The sequence below is a fragment of the Nyctibius grandis genome, chromosome 4 (genome assembly GCF_013368605.1).
Source record: "Nyctibius grandis isolate bNycGra1 chromosome 4, bNycGra1.pri, whole genome shotgun sequence".
NCBI classification, from domain to species: Eukaryota; Metazoa; Chordata; class Aves; order Nyctibiiformes; family Nyctibiidae; genus Nyctibius; species Nyctibius grandis.
Genome location: NC_090661.1, coordinates 17,448,602 through 17,474,861, shown reverse-complemented (window position 1 = coordinate 17,474,861; position 26,260 = coordinate 17,448,602). Strand labels below are relative to the sequence as shown.

General features: G+C 48.2%; 2 protein-coding genes across 3 annotated transcripts in view; both read left to right on the top strand.

The window, feature by feature from the left end:
* Nucleotides 1–12,829, top strand: part of CD81 (CD81 molecule) — a 37,930-nt gene extending 25,101 nt beyond the window's left edge. Inside the window, exons 3-8 of the mRNA XM_068398861.1 lie at nucleotides 1,091–1,188; nucleotides 4,206–4,280; nucleotides 7,059–7,166; nucleotides 8,099–8,200; nucleotides 8,533–8,622; nucleotides 9,335–12,829. Coding sequence (XP_068254962.1) covers nucleotides 1,091–1,188; nucleotides 4,206–4,280; nucleotides 7,059–7,166; nucleotides 8,099–8,200; nucleotides 8,533–8,622; nucleotides 9,335–9,397 — 536 coding nt within the window. The 3' untranslated portion in view covers nucleotides 9,398–12,829. The remainder of the gene's footprint in view (nucleotides 1–1,090; nucleotides 1,189–4,205; nucleotides 4,281–7,058; nucleotides 7,167–8,098; nucleotides 8,201–8,532; nucleotides 8,623–9,334) is intronic.
* Nucleotides 12,830–19,625: 6,796 nt separating this feature from the next.
* On the top strand, nucleotides 19,626–25,615 carry TSSC4 (tumor suppressing subtransferable candidate 4). Of its 2 annotated transcripts, XM_068398843.1 has the most exons (4): nucleotides 19,626–19,711; nucleotides 20,230–20,356; nucleotides 21,222–21,294; nucleotides 22,401–25,615. In XM_068398843.1, the coding sequence occupies exon 4, from the start codon at nucleotides 22,489–22,491 to the stop codon at nucleotides 23,527–23,529; it is 1,041 nt and encodes a 346-aa protein (XP_068254944.1). In that variant the 5' UTR covers nucleotides 19,626–19,711; nucleotides 20,230–20,356; nucleotides 21,222–21,294; nucleotides 22,401–22,488; the 3' UTR covers nucleotides 23,530–25,615. The 2 variants fall into 2 exon arrangements, with proteins under 2 accessions (XP_068254944.1, XP_068254943.1); XM_068398842.1 differs by lacking the exon at nucleotides 21,222–21,294.
* Nucleotides 25,616–26,260: the final 645 nt, after the last annotated feature.

Genomic DNA, 26,260 nt, shown 5'->3' with positions numbered 1-26,260 from the left:
GTATTGCTGTTACCTCTGGGATGCCCCATGTACGTTTATCCTCACCCTGATTTTTTTTTTCCTCACTGTCAGTTAAAAACGGTGACTGCAGTCTTGCCTCATTTGTAATTATTTCTTTGATTATTGTTTGCATGTGTCAGATTGCTTTTGGATGGAAAGTAGGATTCACTTACAAAGTAGTAGAACCACAATACTTGAGAATGTTAGTTAATCAAAAATGTGCTAAAATATGGGATACAACACGAGAAAGCTGTGGTTCTGGAGAAGGAAACAAATTTAACTGAGCTGGTAGCATTTGTCCGAGTAATCACCATGGTCTCGCCAATCTCCTGGCTGGTGAGACCATGGTGGTTACTAGTGGCAGCAGACCTGAGGCTTGAGCTAAGCTCATATTTCCTGGATGAATAAACTTCCATTCCTCTGTTTTCTGAGCCCCTTCAATGCCTACTTTCCAAGCTTTGAACTAGTTATGGAATAAGTTGGCTGTGCAAATTTAATAAGTTGAAGTAGAAAATGTCTTCCTCTCTGTAGAAGAACCTATAATAAACAAAAGCCAGATTATATTAAATTAGATGCTTAAGCAGTGCTTTCCCCTTAGTTTTGTGGCTCGCCTGTCTTTAAGATGTTAGCTGGATAAATATTTGTATGGTGTTTAAATAAACCATATGCCTTATTGTTTATTTTAAAAGATATGCTAACTAATAATTTTCATCTCCTCTGCTTAAATATTTAAACCAGTATGTATGCCATGGGAACTCCCACACTGCAGCTTTGAGGATGCTGTAAAGCCTTCATCTTGCCTGCTCCATCCTCTGCCTATTGCTGCTCAAGCTCTGTGCATTTCCTCTGATTTTGGGGGTGATGGGGTTTTTAAGTTTCAGTGTAAGCGGCTTCAAACACTTTGAGATCTGACTCGTGTATGTTGTGTTGTTCTACTATGTCTGCTGCCACCTCTACTCGTATCTCCTAGGCCTTCATTCTGCACACCCCTAATTAGCCGCCCCGGGGAGCCAGCATGTCCAGCCAGGCGCGAGGATGCTGCCGTACAAAGCTCTGCAGTAATGTGTTTGCCTCTCGCTCTCCCTTGCAGGAATCTACATCCTGATCGCGGTCGGAGCCGTCATGATGTTTGTGGGGTTCCTGGGATGCTACGGTGCTATTCAGGAGTCTCAGTGCCTTCTGGGAACGGTAAGAGACACAAAGCTTTGGGTGCCGCTTGGCACCGTGATGTCCCTGCCACGTCCCTCCTGCCGGGCGGCGCACGGCCGTACCTCCCTTGCTGGAGACTTTTGCAACGAACAGGGCTGGGAGGACGCGTGAGCGCGTAGGTGGGAGCTAGATGACCTCTGCAAGGAGCAAGGCAGCGCTGTTTGGCCAAGGGCATCTCTGCCCAGCCTGCTGGCGCTCCGGCTGAGCTGGCAGGCATGCTGCAAACTCCCGCTCGTGCCTGGCTGCAGGACAGAGGCAGGAGCCAGCAGCGTAGCAGAAGCGGTGCAAACAGCAGGATTCTTGGAGATTCATTTTCTCTGTTATATGGGAACCACCCCCCCCAATGCCTTTTTCCCTGCCATGGTCTGGCTGTCTTACCAAGCACCCACTAAACTCTCTTTCCTACCTGATGTCACCTGCAGCTTCCCCTTTCACTCCATTTCAAGGCTGCCTGTGGCGATTCCAGTTCTTTTAAAGAATCATCTGCTATTTTTATCTGTTTGGACAAGGAAACAGCAAAGAATTCCCGCAATATCTTAGTGAGGACGTCTAGGTACATCCTGGAAAATCCATTACTGAAGTGCTACAGGCGTCCTTGATGGGAGGCAGCAGCTCGGGATTCCTGGCACGGGATGACGTTAATTGTATAAACTGTAGCCACACCAAAAGCCTTTGCCTTGGGGGTAAGGGAGACCCAGTTATTTAAAGCAAGTTCTCACATGTGGTTCAGCTTTAACTCAATGCCAAAAAAAAAAAAAATTGGAGGGTTAAAACATTAAAAAATATATATCTTAAAAAGAAATGCAAAAAAAAAACCTGAAAGGACTTTCCAGCACTTGGTGTCTTTGGGCTGGAAGATTCTTGGTGGTGGTGTAGTGACCCACGGGTGTGGATTCAACTGGGACAGAGGGAAATGGAGCTGCTTTCCCTTGCTCTCACAGATGGCTTCACCTCTAGTCGCTTCTGTTTCCCAATAAGAAGGGGGTGCTTCTCACCAGCTTTTGTAAAGCACCTCTGACCGTTGGTGGCTGAGAGCTGCTGTAAGAGTTTGCAGGCATTATCGCTGCTGCTGAGAACAGGAGGAGCCCGCGCACAAATCCGACAAGGGTTGTTGTAGTGAGGTCTAGCGGCTTTGGATTATTTTTTTTTTGTTAACGCAAGCGATTACAGCACCTGAATTACCCTTCGCTCCCTCTTGAAGTTGGAAAGAGGATTAGAAGGGCAGATGGTACAACGTACCTGAGGCCTGACAGGGAAACCAGCTGCTTTGGCTGAAATTAGCAGCTCTAGCTGCTGTGCGCTGCCCGTGTTTGCTCGCACCTTGGCTTGCCAAGAGAAGGCTGGAGACACCTCGTGATGACGCTTTCCACTGGCCAAGGCTCCCGCTGTGCTCCAAGGACATTTCCAGGCAGCATCCTTAGGGTGTTGGAGGGAAGCAGCCACTCTCCCCTCTCCTGCAGCCAACTGATGGAGTGACTATAGGCTTATTGCAAAAGGGGAAGTACCGGGAGGCTCCACACTATCAAAATCCTGTGCCAAAGGCAGCATGGAAGCTGAGCGGCAAGACCCGAGGAAGGCAGGAGGGAGGCACTCATCATGGAGTGGGCTCTGCTCCCCAGGAAGGGGCTGGGGCACATCCGACCGCCTGGCCGGGAATGCCGCAGTGTTCCCATAGCGTCAAGCTGCATCTCTGGGATTTTGCAGGCAGCTTGCAGAACTTGAGTCTGCAGGAGGTTGTACCTCCAAATCTGGGATAAACAAGCCGTCCCTTCACTGGAGAGTGACCACTGCAAGAGTGAGCCCTAGTGCTTAACCAGAGAATTACAGTGGCATCACGCCCATGATGTAGGGTGATGTGATTCCTTGGGGGGATGTGGGACCCAGTCCCCCTAAGATGTTCCTGGAGGATCAGGGATAGATAAGTGTTTAAATAGGAGTTGGTTGTTCGGGGACTGGACAAGGATGTGGAAGTCCTTTCCTGCTGTCAGATCAATAGTCCTGTTTCCATTTTGCTGATAACCCTTTGCTCTTGCACGTGAGAGCCAGGTCATAGCATCATTCTGGAAACTCCCCTTTCCTCTGTTGTTGAAGAAAATGTCCTGAATGTCTCTGGAACAGAGACTGCCCAGGAGCCAGGGGCTGTTATCCCACCCCATACTGTGATTTTGTCTTCCCCTAACTGCGTTCACCTCTTTTGCTTCTTTAATTCCATGGCAACTCTCCCAGTTTGGGGCTTTTCCCAGGAAGAAGTCACTGAGGGTGATGTTGTCACGGAGGTAACGTTGGCTGTGTGTGAAGCACGCCTGTCCGTGCCTTGTCTCTTGACTCTGATGTATGAGCTTTACGGCTTCCCATTCCCTGTCTAACGGACCAACCATCACAATGTGTTCCTGGGATCCGAACAAAAGGACAGAGGGAGGCTTTGGGGGGATGGCAGGGAGGAGTGCTGGAATTGCACAAACAGGGTGGGACTGTGGGAAAACATCAGTGTTGGTATTTATGCAAAAAACTGCAGTAGCCTTGCAGGGCTGTGGATGCCAAGAGAGCTGGCCATAAATCACACCCTGACGCCCTGCAGCTCCTCAGTAGCTGAAGTGTGCTTTTAACCCTGCACTGGCAATTCCCATTCTCGGAGCATCTGTGGCAGAGCAAGAAGCTTGTCTGGATGGTCCTGCAGGTGCCTGAAGAGGAGCGATGTGTCTTGTGGTGCACAGGGCATCCTCAGCCCTGCCAGTCCCTGTGTGGGAAAGGCTCTGCTTTCCCACTCAGGGACTCCCAGTGGGAAGTCTGGACATGGGGTGGCATCCGATGAGTTATAGGAAAATGTGTTTGGGCTAAGCGCGTGTATGAGAGAAGAAATGGTTTGAAGTCAAGCGACTCCTTGCTCTGATCCCCTCCATCAGTGGAAATGCCGCTCCACACCTCTACCCACCTAATGGCTGCTTTTGCCTGTAGCCAGATACGTTAAGTGTCCCTCTCTTGTTTTGTCTTTGCAGTTCTTCACTTGCCTGGTGATCCTGTTTGCCTGTGAAGTTGCGGCCGGAATTTGGGGATTTGTCAACAAAGACCAAGTAAGATGACTCTGAAACCTGCATTTGTGGGACTGGGAGGCTGGGGCAGAACTGCAGCAGATCCTGGCATTAGCTGTTTTGCTCATAAGCTGCTCCCAGACTGAGTCACAGGGGCTTGGATTAGCGGTGTGATCCAGGCAGGGCACCCAACTACTCTTGGCCAGGCTGATGAACTTTAAATGTGAGCACTTGATGGTAGCAGCTGTCCCTTACGGTATATAGTACAATGTCTGGACTAAAACTAGCCCTGTCTCGCTGGGGTCTCCTCTTTACTGCTACACTGTCAGTCACAGTGTGAGTTGATTCATGGATAAAGCCATGAAGAGAAGCCACCTGCACATCCTAGGTGCCAAACAGCAAACAACAAACCCAGCCATGTGGCCCCGAAGGGAGGGAGTACCACCTGGGGAGAGCCTGTGTCTGCATTAACAGGATTGCTTGATGCTTCCTGTTCTTTGCCAGTATCATATAACCCCCTTCAGGCTGTTCATCTGCCAGGACTGAGCTTGCTGCTGATCAATATGCCATGCACGCGCGAGGGGTAGAAGTCACGTGTCTGTCTCAGGCACCCTGCTAGGGACTGCTCGGATGAGGTCCTCTGGCTGGAGGGGATTAGATAAAGGGTAGGACTGAAAATTGCAGCTTTTCACCTTCCCTTTCTGCACACCTTCCCTTCGCTACGGTCACATGTGCTTGCACACATGCAGAGTTTGGTCTCAAAGAGCAAAACGATCAATACGTGGGTTCCACAGCCATGCTGCAGCAAGCAGCGGGCTGGGTGTCGATCACTCAGCTGTCGAGGGTTGGGAGGAGAGGAGGGGACTGCTTGTGCGCAAAGGCAAGGTTAGACTCTGGCAGAGTAGGGAATGTGTTTACTAAGAGACGTAAGCCAGCTGTGTAAGGAGGGGGTGGCCTGCTCAGCTTTCACATGCACGTAGGCCACAGATGACCAGCTCGGCCGTGAATGGGAACACCCTTGTAGTCATTCACTGGAGAGAGCATGACTTCACCGGAATAAACTCCTCCGTGGCCAAACATATTATTATGCAGGCAGGGTGCTGTTTCCTAGCAACTTTGGCGAGCTAATTAACCTTTGCAGAGGGGCTGTGCCTCCTGCAGATGTTAGTTTGTGAATCCTGAAGAGTCCAAGATGTGCGACTGAACCAACAGCAAAAAAAGTGAAGCTTGAGTAAGGAGGGACCCCGTGGCTGTTGCTTTCTGTGCTGGGGAGAAGGCACTTGGCCATCAGATCACAAAGCTGAGAAACTTAGGATTTGCCAGTACAAGAGCAATGACCTCAGCCCCTAAAATTAATTTTGCAGTTTAAAATGAACGGTGGCAGTCTGTTGGCCTCAGCTGGTTGTGCAGCCTTGATTGATGATCAGGCTCTTTGGAAGTCCCCGCTCACAAGGCAGGCAGCTTGCTTCTCCCCGCCTCGGTCGGGAGCATCTCGGGAGCAACACAGGCTGGGAGGGAAGCGCTGAATGATCCCAGGCACCAAGAGCTGCTCCCAGCAGGGATTCCGTTCCCCCTGGGTTTGCAGCCCCTTGGGGGGACAGGCATCTCCTATCTTGCGGGCACAAGATGCTCTCCACAAAGCTGGAGGCAGTCTCTCCCTCAGCCAGCCTTCTTGGAGGTGCTTTAGATGCAGGATGGGGAGGCAAGAAGTAGGATTATTATTGTATTTTTTTCCATGTAACAGAATCAAATGATTTGATCAGAGAATATCGCTCTCCAAAGCAAACTTTTTTGAGCAGTGATGGAGAAATGCTGGGATAACCGATTGAAATCATGCTCCTTCTTGCTGCACCTTTTTTCATGTGCTAATCCAGCCTGCACTGCCAAGAGCAGATGTTCTGGAACATGTTTTCCCTTTCGTACTTGCCATATTTTTTTCTTTTGCTTTTCTTGCATGTCCTACTTTCATCTGTCTCTCCCAAATTATTGGAGGGTGTTAGAGGAGAAGCCACAAAGCCAGTTTCCTTGAAAATGCGGGGCTTTTGCAATTGTGGAGCAGACCCTCATGGGTGGCTGCAGTTTACCAGCCCAGGTGGCAGAGCTAGAGTACAGATGAGACTTCTCATATAGCCATGTACAGGATGGGGGTGCTCAGCTCCAGGCAGAGACCCAGCCAGAGTTTGACATCCATCTAAAAGCACCTAAGCTTCCTGACCCAAATGAGCTGCCTCACTAGGCTTTAGTGTGCAACCTCTCCCAAATTTCTGCCGTCCCCTCCGAACCAGACAGGGAGCCGAGGTGCCCATACCTAGATGGCCTTGCTTGCGCACCCCACCTCCTTCTGACTTCCCCAGCGTGTCCTGCCTCTGCAGCCTCGGTGGGAAATGCGTCACCTGCTTGCTTTGTCTCCATGTGGTTCAGAAGAAGCCATTTCTGCATTCCTGAGCCCAACAGCAAATCCACACAGGCTGAAGGCTATCTCAGATCTTGTGGTTCACCCTCCGGGCCTTGGCTGTTTTTGCCTGCTAGAGAGAGCTCACGGAGCACTTGGATAGCGTTGGGTGGAACCTGCTGACTGGTGGATGAGGTTCTTAATATTTGCTGCTCTTAACACGCTATGGCTGGAGGGACTTGAGCCCTATGAAAGGCAGGCCTTTTTTCACACACCTGTGCAAATAAACGGGGTCCACATCTATTTAAAAACTGCTCCTCTACCTGTGAGTGCCATTAGAGGGAACCTGTCCCCTTCAGGCACAGCTGCTGGATGGGTTTCCTCCTTCTTCTCTGGCTGAAAGGGAGTTTTTCCCCTGTCTTTCCTAGATAGCCAAAGATGTGAAGCAGTTCTACGATCAAGCGTTTCAGCAAGCGCTCATGGCAGAATCGGAGACGAACAACGGGAAAGCTGTAGTGAAGACCTTTCATGAAACGGTAAGATGTCAGCGGTCTTGCTGCACGCTCTGCTTAGGCTACGTGCAGTTGGCCAAAGCAACCGCTGATGGATAGGATCCTGTATGGTGTGAGTTACACCCAGTTAACTTCTGCATGCGGTAGTCAGTGGGTAGGTGGTGAGGAGTGACTGTCGCTGCGCATAGACTGGTCCTCCCCACCGAGGAAGTAAGTTGAACTACAAGTCTTCGGGCAGGGAATGAAGGCAACACTGGAGTTTTTGATGCTTAGGAGCGAACTGGATCAAATGTGTTCTCAGCACTGGGATTTTGCTGCCTGCTTTCCAAGCTCTATGTTGAAATCTCCTCTGCAGAGGAGTTTCTTGCAGCCAGAGGAAATGAGAATGTGGGAGGAAGGAGAATTAAAAATGGGGGTCAGGAAAATGAATGGGAAAAGCAGAGTCTAAAGCAGATGATACTACATGCAGGTCTTAGTCTGTCAAGTTTGCCGTTCTTACATGTCAAGAAACAGAGTTGCGCCCTCTTCAATATTCTGTCCTTCGCGCTGTGCTGGGAAGTCTGGTCCGAGCTCTAATTAATGCTTTTCGTTTACCTCAGCACCCCTGATTTAAGTAAAATTCAATGGAAGAAAAACGTTGCTCTGAGGAACTAATCCCGATACTTCCTCTGCTCAGCAGGAAACAAAAATCTTGAGAGAGAGTTGGGTTCACTCCCCTCCAGGATACCAATGCCAGACCTCTCTGGGAGTATTGTGGGAAGCAGCTGCATTGCACGGAAAGAAAAAATGGGAATTTGGAGAGTTATTCCCCCTCCTTTGTTTCCCTCTCCAAGATGCCTCCTCGGTCTTGGGTGGCTTCAAGGATGTTTAATGGTGGGGAGAGCATTGCATGAGTGTTTGCTGTCTGCTAATGCTGGGGTTTTGTTGTTGTTTTTTTTTTCCCTCTCTCCATGTAGCTGGACTGCTGCGGTCCTGATAATGCAATAGGAGTTATCACTCCCTTGTGGAGAGATGACCTCTGCCCAAAGAAGGACTCCTTCCTGAAAAACCTTATTGAGGTAGGCACAGCTGCTCTTTGCTCAGCGCAGCTCCTGCGAGGAAACTCATCTACCAGGGAAATTTGGGGATTTATTGGGAAATTGATAAAGGATAGAGATTTCATTTATTTGGGGATGGTGCAGAGGGATGTCGGAGGTTCCCGTCAGTTCTTCCTTTGCTGTTCCTGCTTGAGGGGGCTGGCAGGCACGGAGGGGTGAAGGCTGGTGGGAAGTCCTAGAGCCAGGACCCAGGAACATGAGCAGGACTGGGGGGAAGCAGCCTTGCTTTTCTGGGTGTCAGGGGCAGGCAAGAGGAAAGCAGGCTCTCTGACCGGTGTACTTCTCTGCTTCAGTCCTCCAGCTGCCACAAAAAAATTGATGAGCTGTTCTCTGGGAAGCTGTACCTGATTGGTATTGCTGCCATCGTGGTCGCTGTGATCATGGTAAGTGTGACTGCATGGTGACCTGCTGTTCTGGGATGGGGAAAAGCCACCTTGGGGTGCCCTGGTCCTGTTCGAGCTGGGATGGATCCGTCCCTCTCCTCTGGATGCCCCTGCAGCTCAGCATGCAGCGCCAGCCCTCTGCACCCCAGCTGCTCTGCGACGTGGCGAGACCAAGGGCTTCGTCATCCCTCCGGGGAGTTGGGACATTAGGGCAGGTGCCCGGGGCAAGCACAGTAAAGGAGGAGCCCCTGCACCCCCATCCAGAAGGGCAGAGCACCGTCGAGCCTCCTTGCTGCCTCCAAAACCTCTCATTTCTCAGGCCAATGTGTTTTGTCACTGGGGTCTGCAGTGGGAAGGGATTTGCTTGCTTTGCCATGGTGGGTTTGCTCCCTTGTGAGCGGTGGGTGGCATGGGCTGGTAACCCAGCGCCTGTGCAAAGGCTGGGCTGTAATGCCGGAGTGATCTCAAAGTATTTGCTGCATAGCTGGCAGGCTTGCCATGTACCACCACTGCTGACAGCGAGAAGGGGGAGAACATCATCTTATCCCGAACTGGCCAACTCCTAATGAAAACAGCAGTGAAGACATAGCATCTCTGCCCTTATCTCTGGCATGAGAGTGTTTATGTGGAGTGGGGGACCTTGGGACGGGGGGGGGAAGCTCCTGCATCGTACCGATCGGTGCCTCACTGGTGCCCCCATGTCTCCCAACAGATCTTTGAAATGATCCTGAGCATGGTGCTGTGCTGTGGCATAAGGAACAGCTCTGTCTACTGAGCCGTGAGAGCTGGGGAGGGGAAGGGGGGAGCAGGGCGGACGGCGCTAGAGGGGACCCCAAGTGCCACCAAGTGACCAGGAGACATTTCAACAAAAGACAAAGAAAACGATGTATATAAATACTTCCAATATTACCATACAGTACTTATCACTTTTATTTTGAAGTACTTTTTTTTTTTAAATAAATAAAACTTTCCCATATCCTTGTGGCTGAGTTAGTTACACATCAGTTTTGTGTGATGGGGAAAGCAGCTATAGCAGGAGATGGAGTCCTTCCTCCCCCTTCCCCACCCCCCGTAACTCAGAAATAATGTTGGTGGAAGATGTACAGAGGGGAAGGCTGCAGCCTGTTACCAGAAAACTTTGCCTTGGTTTTTATTCTCTTTTTCAACACCGACTTTTTTTTATATACGTAATTGGATGCTGTAGCAGGATTTAGCATTTTTGTTCATTTGTACTCATCTTTTCCTACCATCACCCTGACTCCCTGGTGTTTCCAAGCTGTCCGTAGGGAAGCCTGGCTGGCTGCCCGAAGCCTGGGAGAGAGGAGAGGGGAGGAAACAGCCCCCGTCGCCTGCGTGCGATGTGTCCCGGAGGAAACGCAGGCGCGTTGTTCCTCTCCGACCTGTGTGCATCGCTAGGTCAACCCTTAACAGAAGTCATGCTTAAATTTTTTTACTCTCTGAAGAGTGGGGGTGTTTTTGGCTTTTTGTTTTTGTGGGTTTTTTCTTGGGGCTGTGATTTCATAAATTGGCTCATTTCCATTGATTTGTTGCATTAAAGGGTTGGTGGCTGAGAGTGAATTTTAGTCCCAGTTTTTCAAATATAACAAACTGAAAATGAAGTCACTTTTTTAACCTTCTTCAATGTTTCTTTATAGACATATGTTTTTGGGAAAGTCTAGTTCTGTACTAAGTTTCCAGTGTTAAGTTAATGCTTGCATACAAATGATATTGGAAAAAAGAAGAAAACTTTTTAAAAAAAAGTCCTTAACCTTAGAAATCCTGCATTTATGTATAGCAGGATGATGCTTGGGGGTTCCCAGGCACATGCATACATGTTTAAAATTTCATCTTTGCATCACTCTCTTGTTCAGTGAAATTTTCCTTACTTATAGCATAATGTCGCACACTGTAACGTTGCTGGGAAATTGTCGTAACCTGATTTTGCAAAAACAAAAGAGTTTACTTTTAAGACCTTCCACTTCCAGTTACATCAACGGCAGGAGATCAGCTTACCCAAGCAAGGGTATTCAGGATTTTAGATCGCACCAGTTGAAACACTTTCTTGTGACCTGGTAAGCTTTGATTGCTAATTCGATGTTATGTGGCTTCTGTTGTATGCCACTCCGTTACCATGTAGATAGAGGGGGAGAGTGACCCAGGAGCTATGTAATAAAATCAGAGTGTCTCTAAAAAGATGATCTATATGTATAGTTCTATAGATATATATTTTTAAGCAAAGCCTTTTCCTTAGCCGTACGGGCACTTGAGCTGGAAATGATAGTATCTCTCAGCTCTTTGCTGCCTCAAAGCAGGTAAGGGGAGGAGTTGAAACTAGTGATCACCTTCCCCACTTCAAGAATATTTCTGTTTCTTGAAGTATTTCACTCTCACCCTTCATTGCAAAGAGCTTCAGATCGAATAGGGAGGGAAACCCATGATCATTTTAAACAAGCACCTTGTCCACTGCCTGTGGCTGCCGTGGCCTTTGCCGCTACAGGATAGGAAATTCCTGCAGTGGGGCAAACTGATCCATTCGGAGGCTTTTCCCCCCCTTCCACTCCCCCCTTTCCTCTTCCTGCCTTTTAGTATGTAAGGGCTTTAAAAAGTATATAGGTAAATATATATCTTTATATATATATATATATATAAAAAGTTGTGCTGGGTAAGAGCAGGAAGTGCTTCACAGAAGTTCGGTTTGAGGGGTTGGACAAGAAAAGATTCAGCCTTAGAAATAGCCTTAAAGCAACACTGCCCTGAATGTCCACGTTGTGCACATCGAGAATGGGATGAGGTTTTGCAGTAGGTAATCCCTTCCCCGGCTCCCCAGCGTAGCTCCTTCAGGTCGTCTCCTCTGTTATGTGGCTATATGTATATGCATCAGCCAAGCATGTGTGTTTACATATATGTGCATCGGGATTGTTAGCATACAGAATGGATGTGTAACTTGCCGCCTTTTTTGTTGACTGTTGATAAATGTGTATAAATATGCCATTAAGCATTTCAATTCTGTTTTCTTATATTGTATTTTTGATATTGTTCAGTATTCAGTTGATGCTGTGTACGTAGCTGGAGCTCTGTTTGAAGACGGACTGGGTCTCGATGCAGGTCAGGTTGTCCTTGGACATCGTAGCTCTAGGGGTCTGGGTTGTCCCAGGCAGGAGCAATTGGGAGGAAGTGGTACTTGGAGGAGTCTGAGAGCTGTGGGAGGAAGAGGAGCAGGACGTTTGCTCAGACCATGTCCTTCACGGGCTGCAGTTTGCTCTCTGGCTCATTTCAGAGGTGGCTTGTCACTGTGGGGAGCTCCAGAGGCAGCTCTCTGGGCCACCTCCTGTCCCTGCAGCTTCTGCAGGAAAGGTGCTGCAGAAGGAAAACAGACAGTGGCTGGACAGGTCATGGGAGGGGGCAGAAGGAGTTTTGCAGGGAGAGGGTAATGCTTTCTTTACAGTTACTAGCTGAGAGTTCCCATGTTCAATGGAACAGTCATCAGCTGTAGCAGGGACGGGTCAGCCCTGGGAGAAGAGGGACAGAGAGGAACCGTCATGCTTAAGAACGATGTAGTAGCTGAGAAACCCTCACAGAAAAAACTACCCACTTGGGTCTCCTCTACGCTGGCCTCCTGTGAAGCTGGACCTGAGTTAAAACAAACTAGAGAAGGAGCCGTGAAGGGCTGAGGGGACTCACCCTGTTGCAAGCACTCAGGATCCAAAAGCAACAGGGCTCTTCTGCCAGTTGGTCCGTCTCAAAGCTGGCTGAGGTGATGGGGAAAAAAACACTAGGTAGTACCCCTGCCCTGCTTCAGACCCTCTCCTGCATACCTGTGCATCTGTGTGTGTCACACGGGGCCCTGTCCTGCTCCCCTCTGCACCCCCAAAAACAAACTAAGGATGAAATTGTGGACTGTAAATACAAACCCCTCCCTCTCCAGGGAAGCATCCTCCTGGAGCTAGTGACAGCTGAGAAAATGGCTGTGAGCTGAAGCAGGGAGGAGGAGAGAGGCTGGTGGGGAAGAGGAGAGTCAACTGTCCAGGGTCTAAGTTCAAAGACCACATCGAAAGGTCAAACAGAGCCGCTGGCAGCTTAACTGAATGCTTGGGATTTTTTCATACTGTGGAGCATGCCACAAAGCAGTGTGTTTAACTTCTCTCTGCCTTTTTTTTTTTAAAGAAATGAAACAAAAATCAATTTAATAAACATTTCTCATAGCGTGCATAGTGTGATGAACCGCTGCAGTTTTACAACTAGTTAACCTTAACACCAGGATGCTTTGTGAACCAGGCTTCAACAGCATGGGGTTTTTTCAGCCTCTGGGAGGGGGGCCTGCAGGCAGGCTGGGGACGCATCCAGAACGGTGCTGAGGAAAGGCAAAAAGGTTGCTTGCTGGCAGCGGTGGCTGCTGCAATTGTGCCCCCCCTCAAAGGCAGGGGGGCACAGCTGTGGGGGAGCTAATGTGGATTGCAAAATAGGGTGACTGTGCTGAAATTCAGGGGGGCTGTGGTGGCAGTACTGCACACACTCAAGGGGCTTCTCCTAAAGTGACCGAAAATGGCCCAAAATGCCCTCTGCTGCCACCCGGGCTGGTCTGAGTTTTGCGGATGGTCTGGTAATGCCACCGTTGCTGCCACCGCAATGCCCCTCCACGCCATCAGGGGAAAGCCTGGCTGAGGCGGGGGGGCAAGTGCTGTGATCCCACAACTGCCTGCCTTTCTCTGCCCTGTCTCGGACTTCTCGCTGCGTTTGAAGCCCGAATGTTCCGCGGCGGCTGTCAGCCATCGCCCGTGCCGGTACGGAGAGGGGGGTAATGGCGGGCGAGGGAGAGCGATGTTCAGCTGCCGCAAAGAAAGGCAAGCCCTGCTCCCGGCGGCTGTGCCTGTGCTACAAGATCATGCCCATCTGTTTCTTTCACTTGTTTACCTGAATGTTAATGGAGTCAGACATGATGACTTCTAGAAAGAAAAAAAAAGTGATATTTAAAAACAATAAAAAAAAACCACAAAGCAAACCCCCTTGTTAGTGGATTTTTAATGATGTGTTGTCAGGTCTTGTTTCTTTCCATCGCGTACAGATTTCTGCCACATCTTCCAAGGGAACAGGCTTGTCTCGTTCTTGTATTCAAGCACAGTTTGGGCTGCAGGGAATGCAGTCCTCAGCTGACCCTTTGGGCTGCAGGGAATGCAGTCCTCAGCTGACCCTCTAGGTGGTTTCCCATGAATGTGATGCTCTTTGCTTCACACCTTGAAACATTTGGATTTTGGTGCTGTGTTGTTGCTCCAGATGGGGATAAAATTATTCCTGCCTCTGGAGCTTGGATTAAGCTGAGGTGAGTCACTGTCAGACTCAGGCTGGTGTTCATCAGGGGGAGAAACGATAGTGGAAACAAACTGGCAAAGCACAGTGCGTATTTGGCATCCAGGGCATGTGTCTTGGGACCTCAGCCTGGAAGCATAGTTGGGCTCTTAAACCTTCCCTGGCGAAATGCAGTCCCCTCTGTTTGCGCCTCAGGTCCGTGTGTTAACACCGACGTGCTCGAAACAGAGGAACTGTACATGATGTTTGAGCTGAGATGCTGGGAGAGGACTGGGCAAACCAGGCCCCTTTAAGATGCTGTTAAGTGAAGTCACGGGTTATTCTTGGAAAAACAGCAGTCCTGCTGTGTAGGAGCATGTGAGGCCACATGGATAAACTGCTGTGAGGGGAAGGGGTGGGTGGAACGCTTGCAGCCCGCTTGTTCTCATATTGCACCGACAACCCTGGCTTACGCTTCTCTTAAACATTTTCTCTAGAGGCCTGAAGGACTTGGAAAGTCACTGGAGACCTTACTGTGGACTGCCGATTCCTGGGAATATGGCTGTGGAATCTTTTTTTTGTGAAACAACAATTTTCCAAAATAAAAATGCAGTTGTGAAATCTTCTAAGCCAGACCAAGTTGGGATTTTTTCCAGTGGAATTCTTTTCCTCCCCCGTCCCAAACTGGTTTTAAAAAAAAAAAACCTCTAGACTGTTTCTAACAAGGAGTTTTGGATGTATGTTTTGCTTTGGTGAGCTCTATTTCATAAGCTGCTTCTGGGCTGATTGTGTTGTAAGTAGCAATGTGCCTAACTGTTTCCTAGTAAATCAGCTGGGACTAACAGGTATAGATTGCTTATGTCCATTCCCTAATAAGAGGTCGTCTAAGCTCTAACCAAGATTTGCAATGTTCCCACAGGAGGCAAAAAAACCGTATCCAGCTCTCCCATGCGAGAGCTGTTTATGGAGGAGGTTTCTGTAGAGGAAAGCACCCTCGCTGCTGGATGCCGGCCGCACCCTCCCTCTGCCTGCCAGCTCCACTTGCCAGGCTCGGTGATGAAGGATGTGTTAGACAGTGGCAATGCTCACATTCCTGCTCTGAACCAACGTTTCCTTTGCTGGGCATGGCAGCGTGACCCTTCCAGTTAGAGGAGAGGAGGGAGTTTCAGCTCCAGGGCAAGCTGCTGCCAACAGAGGAGACTGTTCTGAAAAAAAAAAGTGGTTTCAACAACCTCATTTACTGGCAGGGCTGCAGTAGGGCTGGGAAGCTGTGGCTGTGCTGGAGAAGAAGAGAGAGTGGAAATACAGCCCCCCTGAAGGAACATCTGCCATTAGTGGGTGCTGAAGGGGAGAGGCAAACAATTAACTACCTGACTAGCTCCTGATTAAGTGATAAAGACAAGCTAGAAATCCCAAATCACATTGGTACTACACTGTGCAGTTGAACTAGAGGCACGCTGTTAATCTGTGTAATTTTGTCTGCCCACTGCTCTCAGTTTCAGCCCGGGGAGCATCAGATCCCCTTGCACAGGGCATAGCCTAAGCGGGAGAGCGCAGAAGCAAAGAGTGTTCCGGCGCGAGCGCTTCAGGCAACCTCTGGCAGCTTGTCTGGTGCGGGCGGCCTGATGCTTTCACTGCAGAGCCCAGGGACCCGGAGCAAACAGAAGACACCTCCCAGCCATTCAAATGCTGCATAACTGAAACCTGCATTGTTTTCACGCTTGCAGATATATTAGAGGGTACATAAATTTTGCAGCCAGGCAGGCCAATGTGGACCACCTGGCGTTTCTCCACTGGGTTTAGATGGCCCAGCTCAAGTGCCAGTGGTTGCAAGTAACATTTCTAATTAGAGTTTAATCACACCTTTTATTTTTCTTTTTAAAAAATGATGTTTCTTGGCCCTGCTTTACTAGGGCATTCCCTCATGTTACAACACAGCTTTGTGGAGTACCGAAGAGGTGTTGGTGTTAGGCCAGGCAAGACGGCGCACGCACAACACCCTGCCTGCCAGCTGCCAGTAAACCGGTAAGATTTCCTTGGGCAAGGGTTACTGGTGTTAAATACAAAGCCCTGTGTTGGCTACAAAGTTGTGTTGGTTAATGAAGCTCCCTACAGGTCATGTTCTAACAAGAGGTTTGGGGAGTTTTAAGGTTTTGTGGTTTTTGTTTTTTTCCTTAATGTTAACTTCATGGCCCTCAGTTGGTTCCAACGACCTCTGTCAGTCCTTCGCTATTGATGTTACTATCAGGCATGCTGATAGGAAAGAAAAGAAGCAAGAATTAGGAGAAAGGGTTCTTTTAGTACAAATATTCTGTAGCTAAATTGCAATGAACAGAGACTCCCAACTGTTTTTGTTTCTTTTTAAAATTTAAAATAATTGCAGAGAGTATTAATTTTGCTCTTAAATGACTTCAGTTCCCTCCCACACATGTAGCGTCTCTAACAGAAAAGGGGTTGCGGGTTCTCCCGGCAGGTCCTCTCCAGGCCGGCAATAACATTGTTATTGTGAAGAACCAAGTTGTTAAAGACCTTGATAGCCTGTCTACATTACAACTCCACAGAAACTGATTTTATGTAGTTACCTTAATGCCGGAAAGCACCAACATGGGTAAACAGCACTGGAATAAATCTAAGCTGTGTCAGCCGGGACCAAATGAGAGTGCAAAGTAAAACAGGTAAGCAAAGCTCGGTGTAGAAGAGAGGTGATGTCAAGCACTGAATCTGGGAAGCTCACCCCGAGGGGATTTCAAGGCCATCCGTAGGCTTTCCTTCCTGTAAATGGGAGAGGGCAACTCAAATTATTTCCTTCAGCCTGTACCCATTCTGGCTTGGTGCGACTGCCTTCTCCCAGCGCAGGAGGATGCAGTGGTCACTACTGTGCTTTTGCTTTTTGCCTGCAGGAAAATACTCCTTTCCCTCCCCACCTCCCCTCAGGAGCTCCAGCATCAGCTGCCTGTGGCCATACCTGACAAACTGCCATACTCCTTCCAGACACAGGAGATGGTGAAAATGCATCCGAGTGCTCTGTCTGGCTTGCAGGATCTGAGCAGCTGCTGTGGACTCACCTGCCGCTTTTCCTATAGCCGCGAGGAGAGGGGCCAGCGGTCCCTGCAGGCGCCTAGCCCAGGCTCTGAGCGCAGAAGCAGCAGGAGCCTGCCAGTGAGCAGCGGAAACAGTTACCAGAAGGGGGACGAATGACAGATTTATTTGCAAGAAAGGAGCGCGAGGCGCCCAGTAACGGGGCTGAGACTGGTATGCGGCTGTACACACCACGCAGGGACGCGCTGGCTTCCTGCAGACGCGTGGGGCCATCTCTGCAAGGGAGCCAGCCCTCGGAGCCCGCGCACCGGACGCGGCCCGCTCACTTGGATGATGTCCTGCACTGCAGCTCAGATCTGCCTTCCAGCCCCCCATCTCTCTTCAAGCCACCTTAGTTCATGCCAGCAAGGGGAAAACGCTTTACCATCTGTTCATCTTCAGTCTGACTCATTATTTTTATTTCAGCTGTCACCAAGCAATAGCGAAAATCCCAACACACCAGCATATCTACCACTGCAAACCGTCTTGTCCTCAGCCACCAGAGAAAAAGCAGCTAGCTCATACCCGGTTCTCCGCACTGCACGATACTAAATCTTCTGCAAAAATACAGGAAGGAGAAAAAGGGTGCAGCCACCTTCTGAAGGTCATCAACATACACGGCATCCTGGCAAATAGAAAACTTGTAGCCTCTGGAAATGGGGGAATGGGGCTTGTCCCTGAAGGCACCCACAGCCATGGGTGATGGAGACAGTGGAGGTGGTGTAGCCCTCTTCTGCCCCCCTGAGCCCCTAAAACAAAAAGAGCACTGCCGTTTGCACTAGTCCGTGGTGTACCCTGCTTGTACGATGTATTACATAAACAGGGCATGCCACCGCTTACTCCACGTTCTTGCCTGCTCCTTAGCACCCTCAGAGGCTCACTCCTGGTGTGTCCCCTGCATGCTAGACAGTGTTACACAGCACTGGTAGCCTTCACCCGTGGTTTACTCTTGGCTCCCTTTGCCTGTTTACTACCCTCCTCCTATACGATCCTGAACACCTACCAGGACTCTTGTTTTCCTTTCTTCCTCCCTCCAGCTGGCAAGCCATTTAAATGCCTGTAACCGTACTACCAAATGTGTATACATTAAAAAAAGAGGATCACCAAACAGAGAAATGCCTCTAGAGCTGTTTTAAAACTACAGCACGACTCCAGCCAGACAGAAGACATTTTGCGCTAACCTCATCATCACTGCCAAATGTATTCCAAACGCAGCCCTTGTCTCATAAATTACCATAGTTAGCAACACTCCAGCAGGCAAAAGTATATATTTAAAAACTGACAATGCAAATGGAGTGGCTGCAGTTTATATTATGGGTGACTCACAGTGGGGCCCCACTTGAAGGGATCCAGTGAAGTCTCCTCGGCCGCAGCTTTACCTCTAGCACACCCATCGGCAAAGCAACCGGTGATGCAGCAGGGTTGGGATGCCATGGGAGGAAAAAATTTAAAAGTGCCACTAAAAATCAAAGTTGGGGCTACATGGTAATTTCTTCTTTTGTGGCGAAATGATCGCATAGATGAGCTTTGCTTATACTCAAGGCCTACAGCAAATCCCTCAGAGCAGGGTGATCTGAAGAGTTAAAGGCACGACCTTTAGAGGCTCAGGCCCTTTGCAGGCATTAATTTAATTCAACGATGAAGCCACAGGGCCAGGCACAGCAGTAAGAGCCTGACCCAGCGAAAGGGTGGAGACGAGCCCTGCGAACTGCTGGGCCACATGCTGGCACAGCCCACCAGCACAGCAAAACTTTTTTTTCCTTAACATAGGCTAAACAAGCTAAATATTGAAGCCACTCAGGAAATGTATTTCCACTGAAAATTTAAACATTTTTCTGAAAGAAGGGGGAAAAAAAAAAATCAGGCATCTTTGGCCAGCACCAACATTTTCAGACAGAATTCCACTTCTCGTCGCACACACAAAAACGTTCTTCTGGGACAGACAATGGAAACTTTATTTTTTTTTTTTTATGGATAGTGGTTTTATGCACCAAGCGACTTGGGATTTTCTGGTTAGAAAATAAATACATACAAATTAAAAAAAAAAAAAAAAAAGACCAAAACAAAAAAACACGACATTCCGCTGAAGCTTTCGTTGTGGCCAAACGCTGCTTTTCTGATGAGAAAAAAAGCTCTGCTTGACATGTTTTTTCCAGAGCGTTTAGCTAGGCGGCGGCGCCCGCCTCGCCGGCCCCCTCCCGGCGCCGGCCAGCCCGAGGGTGCCTTACCAGCCGCTCCCGGCCGCCAGCACCACGGCCCCGCCCCCGGCTGCACGCCTGGGCCCCAACCTCGGCGCTGCGCAGGCGGCAGCGCCAGCACCTCCCCACCGGCTGCAAAATGGCGGGCGAGCGGCCGGCGCGGTGCACCCTGGGAGCTGTAGTCCGCCCGGCGCCGCGGAGGGGAGCGGCAGGGCCGTGATACTTTCCCCACGCCCCGTCTCTCAAAATGTCCCCCTCCGGGGGACAGCCAGCGGACCACAACTCCCGGGACGCAAAGGAGAGAGGCGGTGAGGGGAGCGGCGCCCCTCCCTCTTCCCGCCCCCCCCGCGCCGCTTGGCCTGCTGGGAGCTGTAGTCTCGCCGCCGCACGGTGCTGCCCCGTGGCGGCCGGGCGGGACTCAGTGTCCCAGCGCGCCTCGCGCGGGGCCGTCGCCGCGGCTGCCGGCGGCGGGGAGAGGCGGGAAGGCGGACGGCCGCCGTGAGGAGGCGTCGGGCCTGTGCTGTGCTGGGGTACGGGGCGCTTCCCTCCCCCTTCCCCGCCGTTCGCGCCGTGTGCCCGGAGGTGGCGGTGTGCCGGCGGCCTCCGTGCGCCGCGCTGAGCGGGAGCGGCGGGCTCCGAGCGCCCCTGTGTCGTGAGGAGAAGGGTGTGGGGGCTGGAGGACGGTGTCAGCCCCCGGGGGTGTAGAGGCCTGCGAGGCGGGTAGGGGGGCTGTATCCAACAGGATCCCGGCCCGGGGCAGGGAGCTGGGCCCGGGGCGGGCGGGCAGGACGGCCGAGGCTGGGCAGGGCCGGGGGCTCGCTCAGTCGTTTCCCCCTCCCCGGGGTGGGTGCCCACTGGAGGTGTGGGCCAGGCCCCGAGGGCTGCTGCCCGCTTTCTTGGCCTAGCAGCCTCTGCGGGCACCGTCCCGAAGGACTGCACTACGGTTGGCTGGGGATTGCCGGCAGGCTTTGCTGCAGAGCTCGTTCTGCGATGAGAGCAGACTCTTGGCCGTGGTTTGGAGTGACTGGGGTCTCTGTTTTCCTCACAGGCTGCAGGAGGACGCACAGAGCCTGTCTGAGTAAAACCAGGATGGAAGAGTCTAATGGGGACCTTCCCATCCAGAGAGACACCATCCTGCCCGAGTTGTGCTGTGATCACGTCACTGTAACAAATCTGTGAGTCTGTCTGGGGTGCTGTAAGGGTCATTATGCTTGGCCACTAACGCTGTTAAGGCTAAAACATCTTCTTAGGAGCAAAACTTTTCCTTTCTGTGTAACTGCCCTCAGACAAGAGATACCCTCATTCACAGTCTGTGACGAACACTTACGCTGCTGTCTGAAAACAGCTGTTTTAGTAGTCAGTCATGCGCTTCAATGTCTTTTGGGTTTTAGTCATTACTTTCATGTGTTATAAAACTCAGTAGAAGGATGTATGATTTTCAGATGATTATTTCCCATTTAGGGGTTACACTGAGGGCAGTGTTTTCAAAAGCAGTCTTCAGATCCCTTTTGTCAAAGACAGACAGGCTTTACATGGAACAGAGCACTTGGTCTGCTGAATTCTTCAGAAGTTTCTCTATGTTTTAATGAGTCATGAAAATCTGTCCCTAACTGTGAATATGACCTTTCTTTGAAAACACAACTCTGTGGTATCCATGGTCTCTTTTTTTGCAGCATTTAGTACTTGCAGTGCATATCTATTATATTTTCTTAGCTGCATTCAATACTGTTCATTTAGTAATGGTTTACTGCATATGCAAATTACAGTTTTATTTTTTTAAAACCTCTCTTCTGTTCTCCAGAGTAAGGCTGGCAATGTGAATGTGGAGACTGAGTAAATATAGTGGTGCCTGTCTTCTTAGGCTGTGTGTTCTTTTGCCAAAAATCCAGGAATATCTGCAGACTTTTATACTAGCGTGAGTTTCTGTCACATTTAGAACTCAGTTCTGCAGCTTTGGATGATTCAAGGGGAAGGAATTATTTTTAAAAATAATTTTAAAACTACATTTCCAATATCTTGATGGAAATGTTTGTTTTCTAGGGTGGAAGTGCTGAGATCTTTGGTGGCTTTAACTGACCCTCAGGAGGGGAAGCTGACTCAGTCTCAAGAGAAAGTGAGTGACTAACAGACTTTCCATGTCTAACAGACTTTCCATGTCTGACAGACTTTCCGTGTCTGTTTACTGCATCGTTTCAGCAGGACATATAATTAGGTAGTTGAGCTTATTCTAATAATGTATTAGGACTGTTTCTGTAAGTCATGTTTTTGCGAGCTGAACTGAAGCATGTGTTTGCCAACTCTTGTTTCTGATTGCCCGGCAAGCGGTAGTGTGATCATCAACCGCCTCAGTTCTCAAGGTACTCTTCAAGCAGGTGGCAGAGTGAATCGGATATTCCAGTCACTACTGGAAGTCAGGCTTCAGATCACACTGTCTTTTACTGACTGAAGGGCCAGCTCTCGCAAACCCTTGGTTGCACCCTCCCCTTGTTTCCATGCACAAGCGTGGCATGTGTGATTAGTTTTCTTAATCCAGTGGGACTGATTTCTTGAGCTGGCTTGTTTGGTGATTCCAGGAATCTAGTAATGACATGAGAGCTTAAAGCCAAGGAAGGAGTGGAGCTTGTACTTTGTGCTACTTTAAAGCAATCCTGAAACTGCAGCCCTGATATTTTTTGTGGCTTCTCTGCTACAGACCTCAATCAGTGATAGTGTCCTTTATAATAGGCAGAATGTGACGATTATTGGGACAGAAGGTAAAGCGGCTAATGCAGTAAAGAATCGTAATGGCCAAAAGAAAGTGTGAGAGATTAGGATGTGGTTTTGTGGATTTATACAGTATGATAAATGCAGGGGGGAATTTGGAGAGGTCATTGCTTTCTCTTGGAAGATGTGTAAGACAGTTATGGGGTATGCAGATTGCTCAAAAAATTTCTGCTCATCTTTTAGTAATTGGACCTGCTGTAACCTCTAACGAAATTTGGTGTGCAATGCTATTTTTCATTACTTCATATTCTTGTATTGAGTCTTGTGTAAGTCTTTAAAGTTAACGTGCATTCATTCCTTAATTAATGTGTTTATTTCCAGCAAAATTGCTTAGGAATCCCTGAAGTACAACTGCCTGTGCTATTGCAGTAATAATTGTTTTGAATGGCACAGAATGATAGTCTCATACTTAGTTCTCATTTCACAGTTGAATTTTTATGCTCCTTTGTATTCTAGGCACTAAACTTGCTGGGCATTTGGAAAAGCGTATTTGCAGCTGTTCCTGGGCCTACATCAAAGACCTCAATCGAGTGACAGCTCGAAGATGGGAGATCAGGATGGAGGTGAACCCTTTCTGGGGATAGTGGCTGATGGTGCCACAGACTACGAAGGAGCTCTGCCCTCAGACACAGTGTCACTCAGCGATTCTGATTCCGATGATTTGGGGTTAGCGGATGAAGCAGAAGTTGATACAATATCTCCTGAGGAGCCATCTGTAGATGATGGGGATTACAGACCAGGGGAGAACCCCAACTCTTCAAACAGCAGTCACAGATCTCCTGTCCAGCCATTCCATCTGAGGGGCATGAGTTCTATGTTCTCTCTCCGTAGCCAGAGCATTTTTGATTGCCTGGAAGAGGCAGCCAAGTTGTCTGTGCCCTCAATGCCTGAAGATAATGTTGTTGATGGGAGGTTTAAGCGTCCATTGCCTCCAGCCACAGTTTCAAGTAGTGTGGTTCCAGAAAGCCCGGGAAAGCAAGCCAAACCTGCGCAGGCTCCCAAAACCTCTCCTGCAGTGCCTGACTATGTGGCACACCCAGAGCGCTGGACCAAATACAGCCTAGATGGAGTTTCGGAGTCTACTGACAAGACTAACAGGGCAGTGGCCATGGAATTTCTAGAGGGTTTGAAGAAAAGAGGGGAGGAACACAGCTCAGCTACCCAAGATACCTACACCCCATACTTCAACCAGGACCCTTCCAGCTGTGGAGCTGGGAGGATTGTCTTCACCAAACCAATAAAAAGGGGTGTTGATGGACTAGAAAAGAAAACATCAGCAGGGGAGGTTGATAAGAAACACATGAAAACAGATCTGAAAGGGAAGTCTCTTAAGAAGACTGATGACTTGAGGGAGGAGGATAAGGTGGAGCTGGGGCACTTAGAGAGTGGAAGTGGAAAGGCAACAGAGGAGGAAGAAAGTGTGATGGCGAGGGGCCTGAATACAGAAGGTAAGCTTAGTGCAAGGTTTAGTGGTGCAAGTGAAGAGCCATCGGTGGAAACAGTTGGATTCCATTGCAGTAAGAAGAAGAATAGGAAAAATTTCCGACCTAAAGTAGATGATGAAGGGGAGGAGGAAGAGCCCTGAAGGGTGAAGCACATTGGAGACATCCAAGGACTTGTATTGTCTTTGGATATGTTTGTTTTTTTCTCTTTTTTTTTTTCTGACCGGGAAACTAAGTGATAGCTATTTGTCTAACAGTTTGCATCATAGCCACCAAGGACACGTTATATTGTTAGAAATTAAGTTACCTAAAATACGTTCCAGACTTTTTCTTCGTGAGAAGTCTGTGGGCACAGGATCGTTGTACCCTAGCAGGAGAGAATAAAGCGTGCTTTGTTTGCTTGAGCAGCTCCCAGGGGCTTGCTCTGGAGCTGAAGTAGCCCTGAGCACCAAAGAAAAAGATGTGTTAGCTAAAAGGCTGCAAGGCATCCTACTAACCCCCAAATTTAAAGCTGTTCCCAAATCCTGTAGAATTCTGGAACAAAGATGATGAGCTCATTACATAGAGATTTTTAAACAATGAAAATAAAATCTAGTCTTCCACTAGATGTGATTTCTCCTGTCTCTGTCCCAGGGAGGAAAACTTTTTTTTTTTTTTTTTATCTTCTTTTTTCTTAAATACATCCTTCTCTTATTGCCATTGAGAGTGAAAGCACAACGGGGCCCAATCATGAGTTTGGAGGGCCCAGGTGGGAACTGGCAAAACCAATATTTTTTTTCAGGTTGGCTTAATATTTACCTTATGTAGTGTTACATGATAAAGATTTTAAAAAACACGTTTCCTGCGGAGAGGTACAACTCTGGATGCATTCTGGTGAAGACACGCTCGGGATGCCTTCAGCGAAGTCTCACTGTGTTAAGTGTAGATCAGAATTTGCAACACCTTCAGCTGTTAAGTTGGGCAGCAGCATTTCCTCTTACTGGTATGATATGATGTGATGATTCTTGGCCTGCACATTTGTATGTCCTTTCCAGGTGTCACTGCTTCCACATTGATTCTGTGTGTGGATTTGGTGGGAATGAGGTATTTATACCAGAACTGGATACTTTTTTTGTTCTTTGGGATTCAATAAACTTTCAGTTGTAGCTTGATTTCTTTATCCCTTTGAACCATGCTGATTAATGCAGCTGTAGGAGTTTTAACAAATACCCAGTTTATTTGATTTGAGAATTGTCTTGAAAATCTTCTAGAATGTTACTCTAAGCTTATGCTCTTGTAACTTCTCCCTCAAGTCTTACATTTTAGATTCTAAAATTCACATTTTTAACATTTTCAGTCATTTTACAATATATAGAGAATCACCTCATAGGATGACTCACCTCATACAATGAATCACATTGTAATGAATATCAAATATAGAAGTTTTTCACACAGAATGTTAATAAATTTTATAAATAAGGTTGAAAGATTAAATTCTTTGAAAGTTTATATGATTTGAAACACAAATTACTTCAGGTCAGTTTGGACTGACATTTTTTTTTCCAGTATTCTAAGTTAACCAACCCCAATGTTAGTATTCATAACCATGTAGTGAAAGACTGCTTCTTTACAATTTGTGATTGTTCTTGCTAGACTGTGCTTGCTCAAACTCTGAAGGATATTTGAGGAGGTTACTTCTTCTGTGGCGGTGTCAGCATCTTACCGATAACTGACTGGTAGGCCCAAATCGTTTGTGTCTTTGTGTTTTAACAGATGCATCGTTTGGCAGCAGAAGCAGAAAACAATGTAAAATGGCTAATATTGCTCCATCTTTTGAAATTTACCTTTTAATTTTAAAAGCGGAATGTTATTTTCTCATGAGTATACAGTTTGATGCACATTAATTAAGGGGTCATTGCTAAATACATCAGTTGTTCCAGTGCACATGAGTGGAACATAACAACAATTCCAGATGGACAGATTTTGTTTGCCAGTGGATAATTAATGTGCTGATCACAATTAAAATAGTAGCTGTTTCAGAATGGAAGCTGCTGCCAAGAGCAATTCCTGGTTTTATAACTTCTGCTTGCCTCGGGTGAAGAACAGGTAGGGCAGTACCAAAATGCCGTCACTGTTAATGGGGTTGCTGAGGTCTGGGGCACAGCTGAATAAATTGGACAAATGCCTATTTTATGAAGACATCATAACAAAATTAATATCTATTAATAAAAGACTCATGTTGGAAAGGTATTTTTATCAGGTCTGAGATTTTTTTTTTCCGCCTCTGGTAACAGAGAAAGCTTTTGCACAACCGACACGTTGCATAGAAGCAGTGTTATATGCATGAGGAAATTAACTTCAGTTGAAGCTTATCAGTGTAAGAAAGACCACAACCCAGTACTTCCCCCTTCTGACGCTGTTCATATTATTCCAAAGAAATTTCGCTTTAAAGGACGGTAGTAATATTAATTTTATTGGTGTATCTTTTCATACAACATTCTAATAAAGCCAGCTAACTTTTGTATGCTAAAAACGTACATGCCAGTTTAAGTAATGAAAAAAAAGACAAACAGTCCAAACTACTAATTTGTAGAAAAGTTCTTGCTACACATTCTTACTTTAAAATCTCTGAAGTGATTTTGTTTTTCTGACCGAGAGAGAGAGAAAAGTAAAATGAAACCACAAAACCACTTAGGTATAGATGCAGGGTTCCACATGGTGTGGCACATAAAGGCAAATAGCAGTAAACTTGCAGCAGCTGTGATCTGGCATTAAAATAAAAAAGCAAGCAGCAGAGGTTGGGGGGCTGACTGTGGGAGGGGCACTTGCTTTGCATTTGGAAGGTGACTGCAAGCCACCACACACCTGAGGACCACGTGATGAGATTCCAGTTGC